Source organism: Cervus elaphus, chromosome 11 (assembly GCF_910594005.1).
Source record: "Cervus elaphus chromosome 11, mCerEla1.1, whole genome shotgun sequence".
Taxonomy (NCBI): Eukaryota; Metazoa; Chordata; class Mammalia; order Artiodactyla; family Cervidae; genus Cervus; species Cervus elaphus.
In genome coordinates, this window is record NC_057825.1 from 38,533,184 (window position 1) to 38,552,846 (window position 19,663).

The window sequence follows — 19,663 nt, forward strand, 5'->3', positions numbered from 1 at the left end:
GAGGAGGTTGCTTCTTAGCAGAGACTTGAATGGGGTGAGAGAGGGACCATGTGGATTACTGGGGAAAGCTTGTTTCAGGTGGAGGGAACAAAGGCCCTAAAATGGGAACAGGCATGCAGTGTTTAGGAATAGCAAGAAGACCATTGGCCTCAGGGTGGAGTTAGCAAGTAACAATGATGTCAAAGCATCAGTGGAGGGTCATGAGGACTTTTGTGAGACTTTGTCTTTTTATCCGAGTGAGGAAAAGAGTGATGATACAATATCATATCAGGATCTGGTTATCATAGTGAGAACAGATGGTTAGGAGTTGAGGGCAGAAGCAGCTGGTAGCCTGCTACCATAATCCAGGCAAGAGGCAATGTGGCACAGACGGTCTCCAAGTATTTCTGAGACTGGTGGTATTCTATGAAGAAAAAAATGTGATTTAAGTACTCTGCATTTTTCTTGGACCTACATTCCAGGTAAGCAAATAAATGAACGACTGCTCTCAATCTTGGAATATGTTGGCAGTTGTGTTTGAAACCTAAATGTCCAATGACTTTACGCTTTAAAAAAATTGTAAATTTTCCTTTGCTACTTTAAAAATCCTCTTGCAGGTTATGGAAATTCTACCCAATGGAATTATGCAATTATTATAATGAATGGTTGTAAATAGTATATGCCAATGTGAAAAACACTTAAGATGAAGCAGTCAGAGAAAAATAAAAACAAGAGGCAAGTTGTGTATTTGCACAGTATGACTATTAAAAAAAAATCTATGACTTTCTAATTGGTCCAGCCCATTTCCTTTTGGCCTTATCATACGGCTCGCCCTGGCTTGGCTTCCTATGGCCATCTTGACCTGATGCTTAAGCCTCCCAAGCATCCTGTTTCTTCAGAGCCTTTGCATGAGCTGTTCCCTCTGCATGCAGTCCCCTTGTGTGTGCTCCATGGGCTTCCTGGGCGCACCCGACTGACTCCCTCACCTCCTCCAGTAAGGCCTTAACAGTGAGACAGCGGTCCCCTTCCCCCTTGGCTCTTCTTCGTATCCTTTGGCTTCAGTTTGGTTTTTGCCATTATGCTTATCACCACCCAACAGGCACTTTGCTTGATTTGTGTATTTGTCTCTCTCCCTCCAACTGAAAAGTAAGCTCTACAAGGTCAGGGGTTTGGTACGTTTCCTTCAGGTTTTGTTTTTGAACCATACCTGGCACATAGTAGGTACATGCAAGAAATTGTTGAATGGAAGACTATTACAAAGGCTTGCATTTTTAAAAATTGTTAACAATTATTGACAATGATTCACATTCTAGGCCTCATTGGAGAGTGAAGGGATCAGGTGGAAGGTTATTGAAGGAAGGACCTAAGACCCTACATCGAAATACCCTACATCGAAAAGTTGAGTGGAGGCACTGGCCCCTGTGTGTTAGGGCATGAGAAGCACTTGGCACAGTGGTAAACCTTGGGTCAGCAGCCATCTAACTGTTGAGGGGTCAGTAGAGGCAAGGGTAAACATCTCCTACTGGAAAGTGGACTATGGCCTATGGAGTTAATGAGAAATACCACTGCCAAGGCAACTTCTAATCTTAGAAGGAAGTCCTGGGCAGACCACATCAAAAGAGAAAAACCCACCCTGGGAACAGAGGCACCCAACCCCCCTCAGTGAATTCCTACATCTGGTACAATAGACACCATCTGGGAGGGAGAAAAAAAGGTAGCCAGAGAGTAGATTTAGTAGTACGCATGGAAGTGAACAGAGCAAGCTGTCATCCTCCTGTTGACCTTGCAAGTTTTAACAGCATGTAATTTTCAGAGCTCTGGCTGAGGAGTTTTCAGCAGAACTTAGATTCACCTGTTATACATGGGATAGCAGTACTATGTCATGCTAAAATTTATCATCATAGTCCCACACCGGTTGGTGGATAGCTGCTACCCAAGTTCCTTCCTCAGCATTACACCCCGATCTCCCCAGGATTCAGAGCTCAAGAGGTGAAGTTTGGGCCCCTGGGATCCTGCTAGTATCTCTTTTAATTGGCTGGGACCTTTTATATGTGTATCTTCCTAAGCAATTTTATTATCATACCTGCAAACTAATAGAAGAGACTATGTGTACAGAAGTGAAATAAGTCAGAAAGAAAAAAACAGATATTATATATTAACACATATAAGGAATCTAGAAAGATGGTACAGACAGACCTATTTGCAAAGCAGAAATAGAGACACAGACATAGAGAACAAATATACGGACACTAAGTGGGGAAAGAGGTGGGGTGGGATGAATTGGGATATTGGGGCTAACATATACACACTATTATGTATAAAATAGCTAACTGATGAGAACCTGCTGTAAGGCACAGCAAGCTCCGCTCAGTGTTCTGTGGTGACCTGAAAAGGGAAGGAAATCCAAAAAAGAGGGGATATATGTATATGTATGGCTGAATCACTTTGCTATGCAGCAAAAAGTAACACAGAATTGTAAAGCAACTACACTGCAATAAAAATTTAAAAAAAAAAAGGAATGTGGAGATATTTGGACTTTTCAGAGTCATTAGAGAGTCACCAGGAAAAGCCTGAGAAAACTGTGGTAATAAAGAGACTCTGTAGCTAAAATGTAAGATGCCTAGAAGAGGGAGGAAGTTGTGTATGCTTCTTTCATGCCTGAAGTCCAATCTTCTGCCTTATCTACCCAGCACAGGTGAGAAGCATAAGGACCTTGCATTCCAAGAAGTTATAGGCATTGAGATGTGGTTGTAGACATTTTCCTGTTCTATCTTTGTGTGTGTTAGTTGCTCAGTAATGTCCGACTCTTTTGTGACCCCCCGGACTGTAGCCCATCAGGCTCCTCTGTCCATGGGGATTCTCCAAGCAAGGAAACTAGAGCCACTCTCTTCTCTAGGGGATCTTCCCAACCTAGGGATCAAACCCAGGTCTCCTGCATTGCAAGCAGATTCTTTGCCATCTGAGCCACCAGGAAAAGTTTCACTTCTATCTTTAAATCAACCCCAAAGTTAGACATTTGTGATGGGGAAGTGGGTCCAAATATTTAACCCCACTGATACTTTAACACGGAGTACAGGGAAGCCAGTGAAATCTCAGTTGCACACCTTAGCCCTGAGAATGTTCAGAACCAGAACTCTGCAAGGCAGGAGGCCTGTCTCTCCTCCTGACATCTGAAACCAGCGCACCCGGATTATAAGTACCACCACTTACTCGGCTGTCCTAGGCAGTTAGACGCACATGCCTGCCATTCAGAGTTTTGGAGTGTGCGCTGACATTTGTGTGTGTGTGTGTGAAGATAAACGGGCGCTGGTTTCAATGCAGAGTGTCATATAGGGGCCCTGCTGGTATGCTGTCAGGAGCCTGACAGTAAAGCCCGTGGGATGGAATATGGCCCTTGGACTCACTCACTTGTGGACCTGTTTAGGTTCCAATCTATTTTCAGTCTACGATTGTCTTTTTAATGGAGGGGCAGAAGCTTTTGTTGAAATAGAGCATTGAATCAAATCCACAACTATTAAAGAGATGACTGATTTTGTGGAGGGATTTTTTTTTATCCCCTCAAAATACAGATTTTCTCTGATAGTTCAAAAAAAAAAAACTGCTATAAAAATTTGCATTTTTAAGAGGGGGAAGAATTAGAAGAAGATAATAAACCATAGGGAACCTAGAGGAAAAAAAGGAGATGCTATAGTTATTGGGGGAAATGTAGGAAAATGTAACTCAGAAACTAAGACTATTTGAGGGCACCAAATACATAGATGCAAATCCCCCTGAACCAAGCCGTGCCCTGAACAGGTCAGAGAGACACCAGCCCCAATGCCTCAGCAGAAGAAGCAACCCCAGGGGAGTGTCTGCAGAACTACCCTGATGGCTGCGTGCTGCTCCCACCACTAATTAGAGTTGAAAACTGGGATGACTTTGACTTCTCTTTCCCTATAGCAGAGACACAATCAATTCCACCACTGTTTTTCAGACCAAGGCATTTGGCACTTTTCACCTTTGTTTGCAAGCTTTCACTTGAACTGTTTGATGGTCATTTGATTTAACCATAAGGATGGATTGGGCAGAGATTGTGGTCTTTTTAGTAACTTGTCACACAGGTGAAGGACCTGAGCACCACATCCAGCTGCAAACAGTCACCTGCCTTCTCCTGACTGTGGACTCCCTAGGGAAGGCTGGCCTGGCCTGGCTAAACTGCCTCTGCCCAGACTAGGGGAAACCTGGTTAAATGGTCTGATTGTTTTCTTGTTACATAAGAGTCAGACCGCCTGGATTCAAATTCTGGCTCTATCACTTTGTAGCTTTGTGACTTCTGGCAACTTATCGAAACTTAGTGACCCATACAGGCCATGGGGATAATAGTAGGGTTATTATAGGAAGCACATTCGGTGATATATGCAAAGCACTTAGTACAATGCCTCTTCGTAGGAAAGCACCTAATAAATTTTAGTTGCTGTCATAATGAAGCACTTGCCCTATTTTCCCAAAGCCATTTTAGCCAGATCAAATCTGTACGAAAAAGGCTATTGCCCGTGAAGTTTATACTTTCCCATTTCTAATAATGTCAGCTTCCAACGATTTATGTAAGATCATTCATATGTATTAACTTAACTTAGAAATGTTGGCTATTTTGTCTTTCTTCAGAAAAGCTTATGTGAGGATGAAACCCCATCACTTGCATTAATACGTATCACCATTGATGTGTATCCTGTATATTCCTAATGTCTATTTTATGCATGTGTGAAACCGAACCATGTAAAAGCAGAATTCAGGCATTCCTGCCAAAAGGAAGTGAATTAAAAAGAGAAGCAGACTCTTTGCGAGGAGAAAATCGTCCTATCTCTTAGCCAGTGTCAGAATGTGGAAATGTTTACAAAATGCTCATTAAAAGAAAAAAGGATTGCAAGATAGAAACAAAATCTGGTGCGCAGTTTACACTAGGGAGATAAGAAAGGCTAGGCCCCTATGGGGGATTTGTTATCCAATTACTGCAACCTGATTTTTTGGTGGGGGGGAGAGGAAGAGTGGTAAGGGGGAGGGGGAGAGAGGGGAAGTTTCCAAACTTGTCTCCAGTGACACGAGACATTTATGCTCCGCGAGATAAAACTGCCACTTAGAGCCCCAGGAGCGCTAAACCTTCCTGGGTTGGCCTGGGGGCTGGAGCAGAGTCATGGGTTCCGTGGTCCTGCAGCTGTGCACTCTCTCATGCCTGCTGGTTCACTCGGTTTCTGGCAACCCTATCATGAGTCTGGAGCAGTCGCCCCTGGAAGAAGACATGCCCCTCTTCGATGATGTCTTCTCAGAGCAAGATGGTGTAGACTTCAACACACTGCTACAGAGCATGAAGAATGAGTTTCTCAAGACATTGAACCTGTCTGACATCCCCACGCAGGACTCGGCCAAGGTTGACCCACCAGAGTACATGCTGGAGCTCTACAACAAATTCGCGACAGATCGCACCTCCATGCCGTCCGCCAACATCATCAGGAGTTTCAAGAACGAAGGTAAGTGGAGATTTTACCGATAAAATCTGGCTTTGAGTTTTCAGAAGTGGTGGGTAAATTTACAATGCGTGGAAATAATACAGATAAGAGTGAAGACATCTATATAGGGGTATGTATACACAGATATTCCAAAGCAATGCACATTTTGGTCTATACTATTTTTATGGTCATTTTCCAGATAGTACTAAAAGGTATTAAAGAATGGCTTTTTAATCCAATGCCATAAAGTGTTTGTCATTTCACTATCATAATTGGAGCTTTGAAAAATTTCAATTTTGACAGCAGGTAATAAAAAATATTGATGTTGGTCTACCACTATACCTTTGTCATTTTCCAGTTAGGCCTCAGTTCCATTTGGCTTTTAATTGACTCCAGGTTTGTGAATTTCTACTTCAAATGAAAAGGTTGAAAAAAAAGACAAAATACAGAGTTATGATTTGTGTTTCACTCAAACTTTGACTGAGTTTTCATTTTGTGACTTGATGTAAAAAATATTCAAACAGGATGGAAACTTATATTTTAGAGATTCTTCCTAAGTTTTTGTTTTGCTTGATGTGACATGTATATCCCTGAGGGCTCAGTGGTATAGAATCTGCCTGTAATGCAGGTGATGTGGGTTCAGTCCCTGGGTGGGGAAGATGCCCTAGAGGAGGGCACAGCAACCCACTCCAGTATTCTTATCTGGAGAATCCCATGGACAGAGGAGCCTGGCAGGCTGCAATCCATAGTGTTGCAAAGAGTCGGACACGACTGAACCGACTGAGCATGCATGCATGTATATCCTTGAAGCACTGTTTATAATTTCCGGAAAGTGTGCATGCCCAATTAATGATTCAGTTTATTCTGTGTCTTTATGAAGAACAACGCACAAACTTTAAATATCATGGGAAAAGTGTGTTTTCTCCCTCTAGATCTTTATTCAGTACTAAACGTAATGACCTAGAAAGTTAATCCTTTGTTTAATATGGTGCAAGTAATCCAAAAAAATTTTTTTTTCTAGAATCTATGGTAAAAGCTGTGGGTCCAAAAAAACCTAATTCTCTCATATTTACCAATTATTCTTTTATAGTCATTAGCCAGGTACAAAACACAGTTTGGTAGATGTTGGCCAAATGTTCTTGAAAGCAAACAGGTAGTAGCAAAAAAGGTAGTAGCTCAGAATTTGGATTTCTGAGACAAGGTTGACTTAATAGATGTGGATATTTAGTTTAATTTCTCTGAATCCCATTTTTTTCCTCATCTGTAAATTGAGAATAATATACCTACATAGCAGGCTTCCCAAATGACGCTAGTGGTAAAGAACCCGTCTGCCAATGCAGGAGACTTAAGAGACATGGGTTCAATCCCTGTGTCAGGAAGATCTCCTAGAGGAGGGCATGGCAATCCACTCCAGTATTCTTGCCTGGAGAACCCCATGGACAGAGGAGCTGGTAAGCTACAATCCGCAGGGTTTGAAAGAGTCCGGCTGAAGTGACTTAGCAGAAGTCAACTGAAGTGACTTAGCAGACACGCATACATACGTATAACACATTGGGTAATTTCACAAAGAGGTCATGAGTAAGAAAGTACACAATTGATATGAAGTTTTGAATGTCAGTTATTGCTAATGAGTTCCTTAAATTCTAGGCATTGGAGGAAGTATTGAATAAGTGTTGCTCAGTCCTGGAGAAACTACTTGGTTTAAAATGTAGGTGACTGCCACTTTCAAATATTTAGTAACCTTGGAAATGTGACTTCATAACATTTAGTAACATAATGACAATGACAAGTTGAAACTACAGATTCATTTTGGGTCAGTCTGAATTGAAAATAAACAACCTCCTTCCCTAAGAAGCCTTCCTAATGTTTCTGATTACTGATCCCTGGGCAGCTGGCTCAGAATGTGGGTGGGAAAATGTTTGCACCCCTGGGGAGAAAAGTTTTTTTTAGTTCTCACTTTTGTGGAGGATTTGGATGATCTAGGTCAGGAAGTGAAGTTTTCAGAACTTCTTATTACTGAAGACCAGCAAGGGTGGGAGCAAACCTCTCAGTGAACACCCCTGCTGCCTGCACCTCTGTCAGTCCCCAGGTGAAATGCACAGCCCAAGGTCATGAATCCCTCACTGCGCTCACTCTGTTGGCTGTTATTGTCTTTCTTTGATTCTCTGCTGTTTGCTCAGTGCCACTCCCTAGGAGACAAAGACCAACAAAACAAAATAAAATCTGCTCTACATCTAACTGATCAGGGAAAAACAAGAGCCCCTTCCAAGGTGGAAAAACATGACTTTATTTCCTACCACTGGTTTGACCTCATCTTGGAGAAGTCAGTTCTCTGCATTGAGGCTTGATTTCTTCCAGAATCAGAAAAACAGAGGAGCAATACGAGCATTGCAGAGTCATTGTAAGAGCTAGATAAAACAGTTTGCAAAGCACCTGGCACATGGAATTTGCTCAACAAACCTTAGTTCCCTTGCCTGAAATATAACACCACTATTACTATACTTGCACAAGCACTGTGAACTTATTTTTTTATATCAGCTCTATTGAAGCATAACTGACATACAATAAACTTCATATATTTAAAGTGTATAATTTAACAGGTTTTTACTTACGTAAACATCCATCAGGACCATCATCACCATTCAGATAGTGTGATCATATGCACCATCAGTGAAATTTCCTTTGTGCTTCTCTGTAAACACTTCCTCCCACAACAGTGAGCTTTTATTGTGTGCATTTTTTAAATGGATAGAACACTAGTCTATTTCCCTATTTTTGGTTTTCTCATGTTTCCTGTCCAAGGGGAGTGAAGTTTCCTCCATTCCTATGATGGGGGTGGGAGGAGGCGTACAACTACCAAATTGCTTGATATATTAAGGACACATATCATGCCCATAATCAATTTGGTTTGATGCCCAGAAACATCAACTCATCAATATTTTTAAAGTGCTACCTCCATCACGGTAGATTAGGGGCATAGAAGGGAATGTAAATTGTGGTACCTGACAGTAGGATGTGAATCTATTAATAGTCAGGAGGATCCACTTATAAAGACAACTGAAAAACAAGGACACGAATGGCAAGGTCAAAGGAGAGATATACAGAGTGAGTACTCAAGTTACCCAGAAGGGAGTGGACTTCCAGATAGGGAGGTGAGGAAGAGAGGGTCCCATAGGGAGGGGTCACAGCTAGATAGGTGGAGAAGAGGAAGTAGACCTTTTCAAGGGTCAGAAGAACATATCTAAGGTGCAATAGACAATAAAACAAAGAAATGTTTGGGCAAGTAGTGAAGACATCAGTATACCTTAAATAAGAGACTTTGTTTAAAAGATTTGTTTAATCTTTCAATGAATATTAATTGATAAATTGCAATATTCCATGCTGCTGGCAAAGAATGGGGGCTATGACTGGGTCAACAGATTAAGACCTGATTACAGTCTAGTTTTGAGAGCCATGCTAGAGAGTCTAAATTCATTCCATTCATATGTAGTTCTCACTGGTGGTGTATGAGAAGATTTTGGGTGGTGCCCAGAGGAAGTTCTAAATCATGTGAAATCATTAGATATTTTTGTTAATGTGGATTAAAAAAAACCCACACAACTATCACCTCAAACCTCTCATTTCAAGAATAGAGCTGCTTAGGACAAGTCTAAAAGTTAGTATGAAAATAATAAAATCAAGTTAAATATTAAAAAGTACAATCTGGCATAGGGACCTAACAGAAATGATGAGCTGAATATACAACTGGGAAAAGGTTGCCAAAGTTGATGGAGACCCCCTCAGATGGTTATCCTTAGCATCTTTGGCATCATGGAACACTTTGATTGATGCCAGATGCCTTTAGGGATTCCTCATAGACAGGTACTACCTGGGGCAAAGTACTTCCCTGATGGCTCAGATGGTAAAGTGTCTGTCTGCAACTCGGGAGACCTGGGTTCGATTCCTGGATTGGGAAGATTCCCTGGAGAAGAAAATGGCAACCCACTCTAGTATTCTTGCCTGGAAAATCCCATGGACAGAGGAGCCTGGCGGGCTATAGTCCATGGGGTTGCAAAGAGCTGGACGTGACTGAGCGACTAATACACAAGTGTACAAGGTTTGGACACCTATAAAATTCTCATATAGGGAATCAACATGGTAATATCTGGAAGTGTGCTTCTAAAACTAAGGGACCTTTAAAGTTTTATTTCATAAACATTCTGAACGCTTCCTATATGCACAAAATCAAGTGCAAAATTAAGGCAACCAATTCACCCTCAAGGTTCATTTCCCCCCATCCCTCCTTACAAAGGACCACACACTCCAGATTCAACTGCTATGACTCCCCTTAGTGTTATGGCTATCTCGTTGAACTTGTTAGGCTTTGGTGTCTAGCAATTGGTCAGCAATTTTTTTTCCTGTAAAGGGCCAGATAAGTAAATATTTTAAGTTTTGTGGGCCATATTATCTCTGTTAAGACTATTTAACTCTGCCATTGTAGTGCAACAGTAGCCACAAACATAATGCAGAAATGAGTAGTATAGTATAGTGAAAGTCTCTCAGTTGTGTCCAACTCTTTGTGACCCCATGGACTATACAGTCCTTGGAATTCTCCAGGCCAGAATACTGGAGTGGGTAGCCTTTTCCTTCTCTAGGGAATCTTCCCAATCCAGGGATCAAATCCAGGTCTTCTGCATTGCAGGTGGATTCTTTACCAGCTGAGCCACAGGGGAAGCCCAAGAATAATGGAGTGGGTAGCCTATCCCTTCTCCAGAGGATCTTCCCAACCCAGGAATTGAACCCGGGTCTCCTGCATTGCAGGCAGATTCTTTACCAACTATCTATCAGGGTTAACTTCATTTCCAAAAACAGGTGGTGTAGGACTGCCCTTGTGGTCCAGTGGTTAAGAAGCCCTCCAATGCAGGAAGTGGGGGTTCAGTCCCTGGTCAGGGAATTAAGATCCCATATGCCTGCTGCTGCTGCTAAGTCACGTCAGTCGTGTCCAACTCTGTGTGACCCCATAGACGGAAGCCCACCAGGCTCCCCCGTCCCTGGGATTCTCCAGGCAAGAACACTGGAGTGGGTTGCCATTTCCTTCTCCAATGCATGAAAGTGAAAAGTGAAAGTGAAGTCCCTCAGTTGTGTCCGACTCTTAGCGACCCCACGGACTGCAGCCTCCCAGGCTCCTCCGTCCATGGGATTTTCCAGGCAAGAGTACTGGAGTGGGTGCCAGTGCCTTCTCCGCATATGCCCTCAGCCAAGTTTAAAAAACAAACAGGTGGCAGGGCCGATTTGGTCCATGAGCCAGGTTTACAAACCCCTGGTCTAAAGGGATGTTTTTCTGGAAGGCCCTGACTATGTGAAGGACTCCATCCATAAGTACAAATATGAAAAGCCATGACAACCTCATCTCTGAAAAGTTTCAAGCAAAGAACAACCACCATACAGTTCATTTGATAACTCCTCACTGGTTAGAAAAGTTTTCCCTGCACAATCTCCAAGGACCCTCCCAGTTTTGTAATTCTGTGACTGATAAGCTATGGGAACCAGGCTGGGTGTATCTTCTCTCATTCATTAAGGGGTCAGTTTCCATTTTAGTCCTGGCAGCTTATGGTGGTCTAGCATTCAATGCTTGACCTTCAGTACTTTCTCTTAGAGAATGCCAACTCTGTGTTTGTTTTCACTGATTTTCCTTCATTCTCTCTGTGTGGAGAGAATGGACAGGAGTGCTTATTGCATAAATAAGCATCTGTTTTTCTCTGCTACATGCTGCAAATCTGATTCCTTTTTTGTTTTTTTCTAGATCTGTTTTCCCAACCAGCCAGTTTTAACGGACTCCGAAAATACCCTCTCCTCTTCAATGTATCCATCCCTCACCATGAAGACATCATCATGGCTGAGCTCAGGTTGTACACCCTGGTGCAAAGAGACCGCCTGATATATGAAGGAGTGGACCGGAAAATCACCATTTTTGAAGTACTTGAGAGCAAAGAGGACCATGAAGGGGAAAGAAGCATGCTGGTATTGGTGTCAGGGGAGATCTACGGAACCAACAGTGAGTGGGAGACTTTTGATGTCACTGATGCCATCAGGCATTGGCAAAAGTCAGGCTTGTCCACCCACCAGCTGGAGGTCCACATTGAGAGCAAACACGAAACAGAGGACACACTTGGCAGGGGACACCTGGAAATAGACACCAGTGCCCGGAATAAGCACGATCCTTTGCTTGTCGTGTTTTCCGATGACCAAAGCAGTGAGAAGGAGCGGAAAGAGGAACTGGATGAAATGATCGCCCACGAGCAATTCCCAGAGATGGACAATCTGGATTTGGACGGTTATTCCAATGGACCTGGGGAAGAGGCTTTGCTGCAGATGAGGTCGAATATCATCTATGACTCCACCGCCCGCATCAGAAGGAATGCAAAAGGAAACTACTGCAAGAGGACCCCGCTCTACATCGACTTCAAGGAGATTGGCTGGGACTCTTGGATCATCGCTCCGCCTGGATATGAAGCCTATGAATGTCGCGGTGTTTGCAACTACCCCCTGGCAGAGCATCTCACCCCCACAAAGCATGCGATTATCCAGGCCTTGGTCCACCTCAAGAATTCCCAGAAGGCTTCCAAAGCCTGCTGTGTGCCCACCAAGCTCGAGCCCATCTCCATCCTCTATTTAGATAAGGGCGTCGTCACCTACAAGTTTAAATATGAGGGCATGGCTGTCTCTGAATGTGGCTGTAGATAGGAGAGGAATCCTGTGGCTTATTTAATAACTGTAAATGTGTATATTTTGTGTTCCTATTTAATGAGATTATTTAATAAGGGTGTACAGATCATAGAGGCTTGCTGCCTTAGGGAATTTGACAGGTCGGTTTGTTGTAGGAAATTCATGTTTTACTCTACAGTCGAGTCCCTTCCAATCTGTTTTTCTTTGGACTTACTATGTCCCGGCAATGCCATCTCTAACAGCAAGGGGCAAGCCCACACTACTTGCCTTCTATGTTGATTCGAAAGGAACACCGCTAAGCAGAAATACAGTGTCGAGAGAGGTAGATATTTGTGTATGTATATGTGTACATAGATAAGCTTATCAACCTTTTTGGGGCTATAGAGGCAGATTCTACTCACATGCACCATCAAATGTGTATATATTAAAAACCAGTGGGAAGGTCTCGATGACCTCTTCTCTGAGTAAGATTTACATCAAGATAATTTGCACCAGGAATTTAACCATCCTAGGAGCTATTACATCTCTTCAATACTCTTGGAAATCTAGATGCAGCTTTGGCGAGTTGAATTTCCGTCATTACTCAGAGCAGCAAGGCCTGGTAAAGAGGCTGTACATTTGAGGGGAGGGGATGTTTGATACAGAAGCTAAAGGGCTTCAAGGGGCAGTGGCCTTAAGGGACAATAGCAAGGAAGGAGCCCATGGGAGACTAGTGTGCTTTTGAAGGTGGTGACTTGTCAGGAAAGCAGGGGACTTCGTCTGTTCCTGAGGTGATAGAAAATTCAAGGCCTTGTGTGTTGGCCTTTATGGCTGCAGAGGGTGTGGGAGGTGGGAGAGGGGAGGAGGGGCAAAGAAGAGAGATATCCCAGGACTGTTTGCAACTGTGTGAAAGTGAAGTCACTCAGTCATGTCAGTCTCTTTGCGACCCCGTGGACTATAGCCTACCATGCCCCTCCGTCTGTGGGGTTCTCCAGGCAAGAATACTGGAGTGGGTTGCCATTTCCTTCTCCAGGGGATCTTCCCAACCCAGGGATCGAACCTGAGTCTCCCACATTGCAGGCAGATGCTTTACCCTCTTGAGCCACCAGGGAAGCCTTGTAACTGTATAAGCAGGTCTAATTGGATAGTTCAATAATTTGGACAAAATAAAATTATCAAAGACCAAGAGACCAAGAGAAGGAAATATCAGAAGGGATCTGTTTGTTGGACTCTTCACTTCTTACTCTTCTCTTCCCATCTTCTCCTTTGCCTCTGAACTTCTGCTCTTGCTTTTCCCACCTTTTCACTCCCGTCTCTCTTTCTGCCCCAGCACCTGTGTCCTTGTTTCATTCCTGCGTCCCCTGTCTTCGCTGGCCTTCATTGCCCCTGCTGTGAGCTGAAAGAGGACACCTGAAAAGCATTTGCTCTTAGGATAGAAGGAGTTAGTGCTTTATGTCTAGATTTCCCCCTGATATTTTACTTAGTTGAGTTGCTAGTATATAAGATTTTTGTTCATGAGGAATACCAAAGTGTAAGAAAAAGAGAACCAGAGTCAAAATGAATACACTTAAACAAAGGAGTTAATAAACAGACACACAACGAAATGAGTCGAAAGCCAAGCTGGAGTTTGGAAATCAGCTATGGTAGGAACCCTGTGCCTTCCCTTCCTTCTCCTTCTGCAGTCTTTCCATCTTGCCAGGATGAAGGGACTGGGAAGGTGTCTCTGATGGGAGTGGTCTGGGAGGCCTGCCCAGTAGTTGGCCAGTTGGAAGGATACTTGAGACTCTGACTTTGGTCCCAGTGCCCCTCGTGCCGGACCACAGGTGCTGTGCAGGCAGAACCACGACAGAATTGTTCCGACTCCTCCAGGCAGACGACAGGGATGGTCCAAGCTAGAACTGGAAATGTGGTTCCCCCACCCTCCTCCAACTGAATACTTCTTTAAGAAGTTTTGCACTTTTTTTTTTTTTTAATCTCATCTTGCACTAGAAAATAGAGGCAAGGGAAGCTATTTTGAAGGACATCTTGCCGAATTAGGACCTCAGCTCTGCACATCCATTGTCTGCTGGTGGCCAGAGGCTGAGTCCTGGAGAATTCATTGGCCCTGGAAGAATGGAGTTTTGGCCATCAGTGGGTATATGGTGACTGACAATTTGAGAGAGCTAGCAACTCAGAATTATTCAGTGATGGAATGCCTCCTACCTAAAATGGTGTGCTTGTGTGTGTGTGTGTGTGTGTGTGTGTGTGTGTGTAGCTGGCTTTATATAGCCAAGCTTAGTACCCTCTGTGAGAAGGGGTCCATCCTTTGCATTCATGGTACACACCATTTACTCATATACTCTATAGTACTTCTAAAGGACACTGTAATAGACATATGGTAAAACCTTGGTTGAACAGGATTGTTATAGTTAGATAAAAACCAACCAAGATTTTCTTCATATGTAAAATAAACAGGAGTCATATGCTGGTGAATACTTTATAACCAGCAGTGGTAAGGATGGTATAAAAACACCCCCCCACCACCACTATGGCCTATTTCAAGACACCAGTGTGTTGTCAATTGGCTCACAAAATTCCCATAAGCCTAACAGCAGGTTCTCAGGAGTCGTGCGTGCCAGCTCTGGTACCCTCTGCTGGCAGCGCACAGATAATAGAACACGGATGGTGTGAGGTGCCAGGCTCTGCTTTTCTCAGCCCCTCTGCTGGCTCTTCCGGGTTCCTGGAGAAATTTGTCATGAGCCCTCATAATCACTCTTTCATTAAAGAGATGTGAAAATCTAGGCTGTAGGCAATGCCTACTGTTTCTCTTTTTACTGCAGTCCAGGTGCAAACATGCGTTTCTAAGATTTTCTTCTACCCTACAGAAAGAGAGTGCAGAAAGCCGTTTATTGCTTATTCAAATGTATTTTTTTTTCTTTCTTCTCATCAAAAAATGAAGAGACACTGACCACAGGTAGTGGAGTCCTGCCATCTCCCCTTAGACCTCCTGAATCAAGTTTGCAACCTCTCTACATCACTGCATTGATACAAAGCCAGGAAGTTGTCAGACCCTTAGGAAAGTAGAACTCACTACTGTCTTTTCTGGTCATAGACCTTTGCTATGTCCCACACCAGTCTTTTTAAATATTTTTATGGCAGAATTATCATCATAGAAGTTGATAACCCTAAATGACTTTCGAGGAGAAAGATAGCAGAGGGACTTTGGCAGCCAACAACCCAAATATTCATGTAAAAGTTTCTAGGCTTCCTACTATTTATTGATGGATATATTTATTTTTGTAATATACTGTAGAATACCAAATATTTTATTTTTATGTTTGTGATTCTCTCTTGGATAAAAGAGTCTTCTGTGCTTTTTCGAACAGTACCTTCCCCTAAATATGGCTCCTTTACAATGTATGGCCTGTATTTTCATCTCTCTCTTTTTGCACCAAAATTTCCTGTTACTTTAACAAGTCTTTTCATAACTTTGCCATAACTTTGTATATTTGTACCTTGTAGGCATGCTGCGAGCTCCTTGGCATGTTTACTGATTTGTAAATAAGAGAGTTTTAACTGAAGTGCCCGTGTTTTCAGAAAACATTTCATCAGTAAATGTCACTCTAATGAGCTGACACTATCATTTTACTGTGAGAGGCAAATGTCAGGATGTGAGGGACTAAGATCGCTGCTCAGTGAATGGAGACAGAATGTAATGGGGGTCTTTCATCCCCCAAAACTGGGTGCTTCCCCTCTGATCTTATCCATTGCCTGCAATGACCCACCAATTCAGATACCCAGTTGGAAAAATCTGTTTGTAATTGGACCCATTATGCTATAAATGAAAAAGATATATATAATATATATATTAATTTAGTGATTTCTCCAAAGAATCAGTCTTAAAGTGAATAACTTCTTTCCTGCATGTAATTTTTTGGTCTGAAAGAGTGGTAAATACTTTCCCCAGAACTCTTAGTAAATTTTGTGGTATTCTTTGGAATTTACATTGTTAAAGTAAAAGATACTTTCATAGAAAGGAATTTTACGTAGGACTGCTTACTGCACTCATCAACAGACTATAAAATCCAGCAGTGTTTTAGCAAAATCATTTGCAATTTGTAACACTGGAGGGACCTTGCCCTTTTTAAAGACTGTGGATCTTTTCACAGAATCACCAGTGGTGGTACTTAGTCCTTTTCAGATCTGGTTAAAAAAAGCAGTGCTTCTGTGACTCTGCGTTTTCTTGCCTCCAACAAAGACATTTGGTTTCACACATTAGAGTGAAGGAAAGTAGATAATGTTGTATAATAGCAACAAAAAAAGGGTGTTTCTGGGTGTGGAAATGTAAAATGAACAACCCCATCAAGGAATGCCCGTTTGTCGTGATCCACATGTTTCCATTGCACATGAGCACTTGTTTTGTGAGAGTCTGGCCTGAGTGCCCTGGGAATGTGGACTGCTCGTGCCCACCTAACACGCCCCCACAAACACGGGAAATCGGCTAATACCGCAGTCACACTGAACCAGCTGAAGCATGTTCATGTTCTCTTGTCAAACCATGTCTAAATGTACTTAGTAACTATTAGAGTAAAGTGAAGATGGAAATAGATATTTGACACTGTGTTCATAAGCCACATGTGTACATTCAGGATCATCTTGTTAAATAAAATGGAAAAATTATTTTGACAATAATTATTTGCAGCTTGTTTTTCCTCGAGATGAAATCTTTTCTGCCTTCCCTTCCCACCCCACCCCCTTCTTTTGCATATCTGTTTCACAGTCTATTCAGATGGAATAAAGCTTCCTGCTACATTTGTAGAGCATGGCCAGAGGAAATGATGAGTTGGTTTTGGCTTCTAACTGGTCTCCCCAGAGAGTGAGTAGTTGTTTCTCTCATTTTATACAACTTTCTGTGAATCCCAAGAATTCCAGAGACATACATAGACAATGATGTTGGCTCCTGGCAATAATTGAGAAATATTTCTTTTTTGAGTGTGGAATGAGGCAGGAGAAGCAGAAGTTTCTTTGGGAAACATACTCATGCTAAATTTCATTGAAATTTGATTATTCAAACTTTACAGAATCTCAGCCTTAGAAGGGAACTTGACAGTTATCTGAGGGCTACTCAGGCAGCCACCAAAATACCTTTCATCTTTTCTGCAAATATTAGTGATGAGAAGGGAACACACTTCCTTTAAGGAGCACCTAATGCGTTTTTAGAGGAGTTGCCTTGATTATACTCACTTCATCAAGTAGGTTAGGTCGTTGTGCATACAGGTCACTTCAGGAGAGACAAAGGTAAGCAGAAAGCTGTTAGGGTTCTTCCTTATATGAATTTAATTCACTCTCAGTGACCCTCACAGCTTTCCAGTTCCCAGCGACTGGGGCTGAACATGCACATCTGATCCACCTTCCTGACAGCCTCTATGGCTTGCAAACAGCTCTCCTATCCTTCTGGATCCACTGTTTCCCTTGTTCTGCAATAGGAAAGGAACATGTTAGGTGCTCAGTCATGTCCGACTCTTTGTGACCCCATGGACTATAGCCTGCCAGGTTCCTCTGTCCATCGAATTTTCCAACTGAGAATACTGGAGTGGGTTGCCCTTCCCTTCTCCAGGGGATATTCCTAAATCAGTGATCAAACCAGGGAAGCAATAGACCATGTTGAAACACATGCCCAGAAACAGCTCCTTCAGCCAGAGGGAAACAGAAGGAAGGCCTGTACCTGGTCGAGACCTTGGCCCTGACAGGGTAATATGTCTGGTAGACAGATAGATGATGCTGCTTGTCCTGAGAGGAAGTTTACTCTTATGGCAGATCATGGGATCTGAAGGACATAGAGACAGGTGGGTCAAAATTCCTTTTATCAATCATCCTGCACCTCTTTTGGAGGTCATGATCTGGCAAGTGCATCAGCAGGGAGCACAACCCTAGTTGCTCAGCATCAGAAGTGACGAAGGCAGGATGAGAGTTCCAGGTGTGGAGAAAAGGGAGCTGAGAACCTAAGATGGGCGTAAGCCAGGACTGGACTGACAAAACCTGAAAAGCCATTCTTATACTTTATTTTGAATTTTTTTAGCAACACTTTCATTCCTTTCTGTAAATAAGTCCATTACTGAGTGTTTCTCCCAGTGTGGAGTCTGGATTCATTCTCCATCTTGGTCTGACCTGAGCATGGCAGCCCAGGGCTAGCTATCATGGTTCTAGAAGTTTCTCATCCACAATAGAGCCTGGTAGTACATTGGGCAGACAGGGCTGTAAATGATTTGGGGAGGGGTGTAGTTTGTCTACAAAGTAAGAGAAAAAAATGATTTTCAAAGCTCAGATTATACATTAATATTATTTATAGGTTGTACTACTGCTTGTAAGGTGAACGGGCCTTTGTGGTGGTGAGGGAAAATAGTGCCATGAGAAGGGCTCCATGTAACTCCAGTCATGTGGATGAGAGCCCGCTTTTGAGCAGAAGTGATTATTTGTAAATAAGGGGCTTGCTTGGAGAAGGTGAGAGCTTGTTAACTTGGGTGGTTATAAATGGATTATGTGATTATCTTCAACTCACTCCCCCAAACTGTCAGTTTACAAGAACCAGCTCCTGCCTACTCTTAATGGTCATCAGACGGTTCACACAGATCCACAGGAGCTCAGCTCATCCCAAGGAGAAAGTCCAGAAACTATACAGACACCCAGTCCATTTTCACTCTTAAATGAGATTCTGAGACTTGTAAAAGCTTTAACACTCTCAATTCAAATTAAGATTCTTCAATGGGAAGTGTGAAGCAGGGTTTCAGCAGAAAATTTTCACTCACAGGACACAAGGCCTGCTTTCTCCCACAGAAGAGAAATGGTGTTAGAAAATCCAGTTCTAACCCCTCTAATACCCCCTCATTAGATTTTTGCCTAAAATGCATGACGTAACCTGACTAATTATGAGGAAATAGCAGATGAATCCGTTTGGAGAACATTCTAGAGAATAACCAGGCTGCACTCTCTTAAATCTTTGATGAAAGGCAAAGAAAAATTGAGACGCTATTATATATTAAAAGAGGCTAAAAAGACATGACAACTAAATGCAACACATGATCCTGGATTGGATCCTAGATCCCCCCTCAGCGCCACTCTCCACCGAAAGGGCAAAAGGACATTCTCTTTTTGTTAAGTTCCCTACTGCTCAGGGGGTAGAGTCTTCAGCTCTATACTCTCAAATGACGGTCATTTTAAAAAGAATCTTCTGCATGGTTATTGCTCTTTCTCTGAAGCTGTGGGAAGTCGTATGGGAGGAGTAACTAGGCCTTTTGCCCAATGTCATCTGCAAGAAGCAAGCAAGTAGCATTCAAAATAAGACCTTTGCGCAGCGGGTAGACAGAAGGAAAACAGAGTGGAGGGGAAACTATTCATCCGCGTTGCAAACGTGATGTCAGTACATGAGCTACGGTCAAGCATTTTCCTGAAATAACCACGCTCAACACTCCATTCCCCGAAAAGGAGCACGCTTTTCAGGCAGTAAACCATCTGTTTTAAGTGTTTAGAAAACGGCTCTC

General features: G+C 42.8%; 1 protein-coding gene across 1 annotated transcript; it reads left to right on the forward strand.

Moving 5' to 3' along the window:
- Positions 1-4,990: 4,990 nt before the first annotated feature.
- Positions 4,991-12,885, forward strand: BMP10 (bone morphogenetic protein 10). Its single transcript, XM_043917328.1, has 2 exons — positions 4,991-5,483; positions 11,245-12,885. Exons 1-2 carry the CDS (start codon positions 5,150-5,152, stop codon positions 12,183-12,185), a joined length of 1,275 nt encoding a protein of 424 aa, XP_043773263.1. The 5' UTR covers positions 4,991-5,149; the 3' UTR covers positions 12,186-12,885.
- The last annotated feature ends 6,778 nt before the right edge of the window (positions 12,886-19,663 follow it).

What these genes read in the sequence shown, in the direction of transcription:
- BMP10 (XM_043917328.1), top strand. Translation starts at nt 5,150, where the DNA reads ATGGGTTCCGTGGTCCTGCAGCTGTGCACTCTCTCATGCCTGCTGGTT. An exon ending in CAGGAGTTTCAAGAACGAAG is followed by an intron (nt 5,484 to 11,244) that starts GTAAGTGGAGAT and finishes GTTTTTTTCTAG; the next exon opens with ATCTGTTTTCCCAACCAGCC.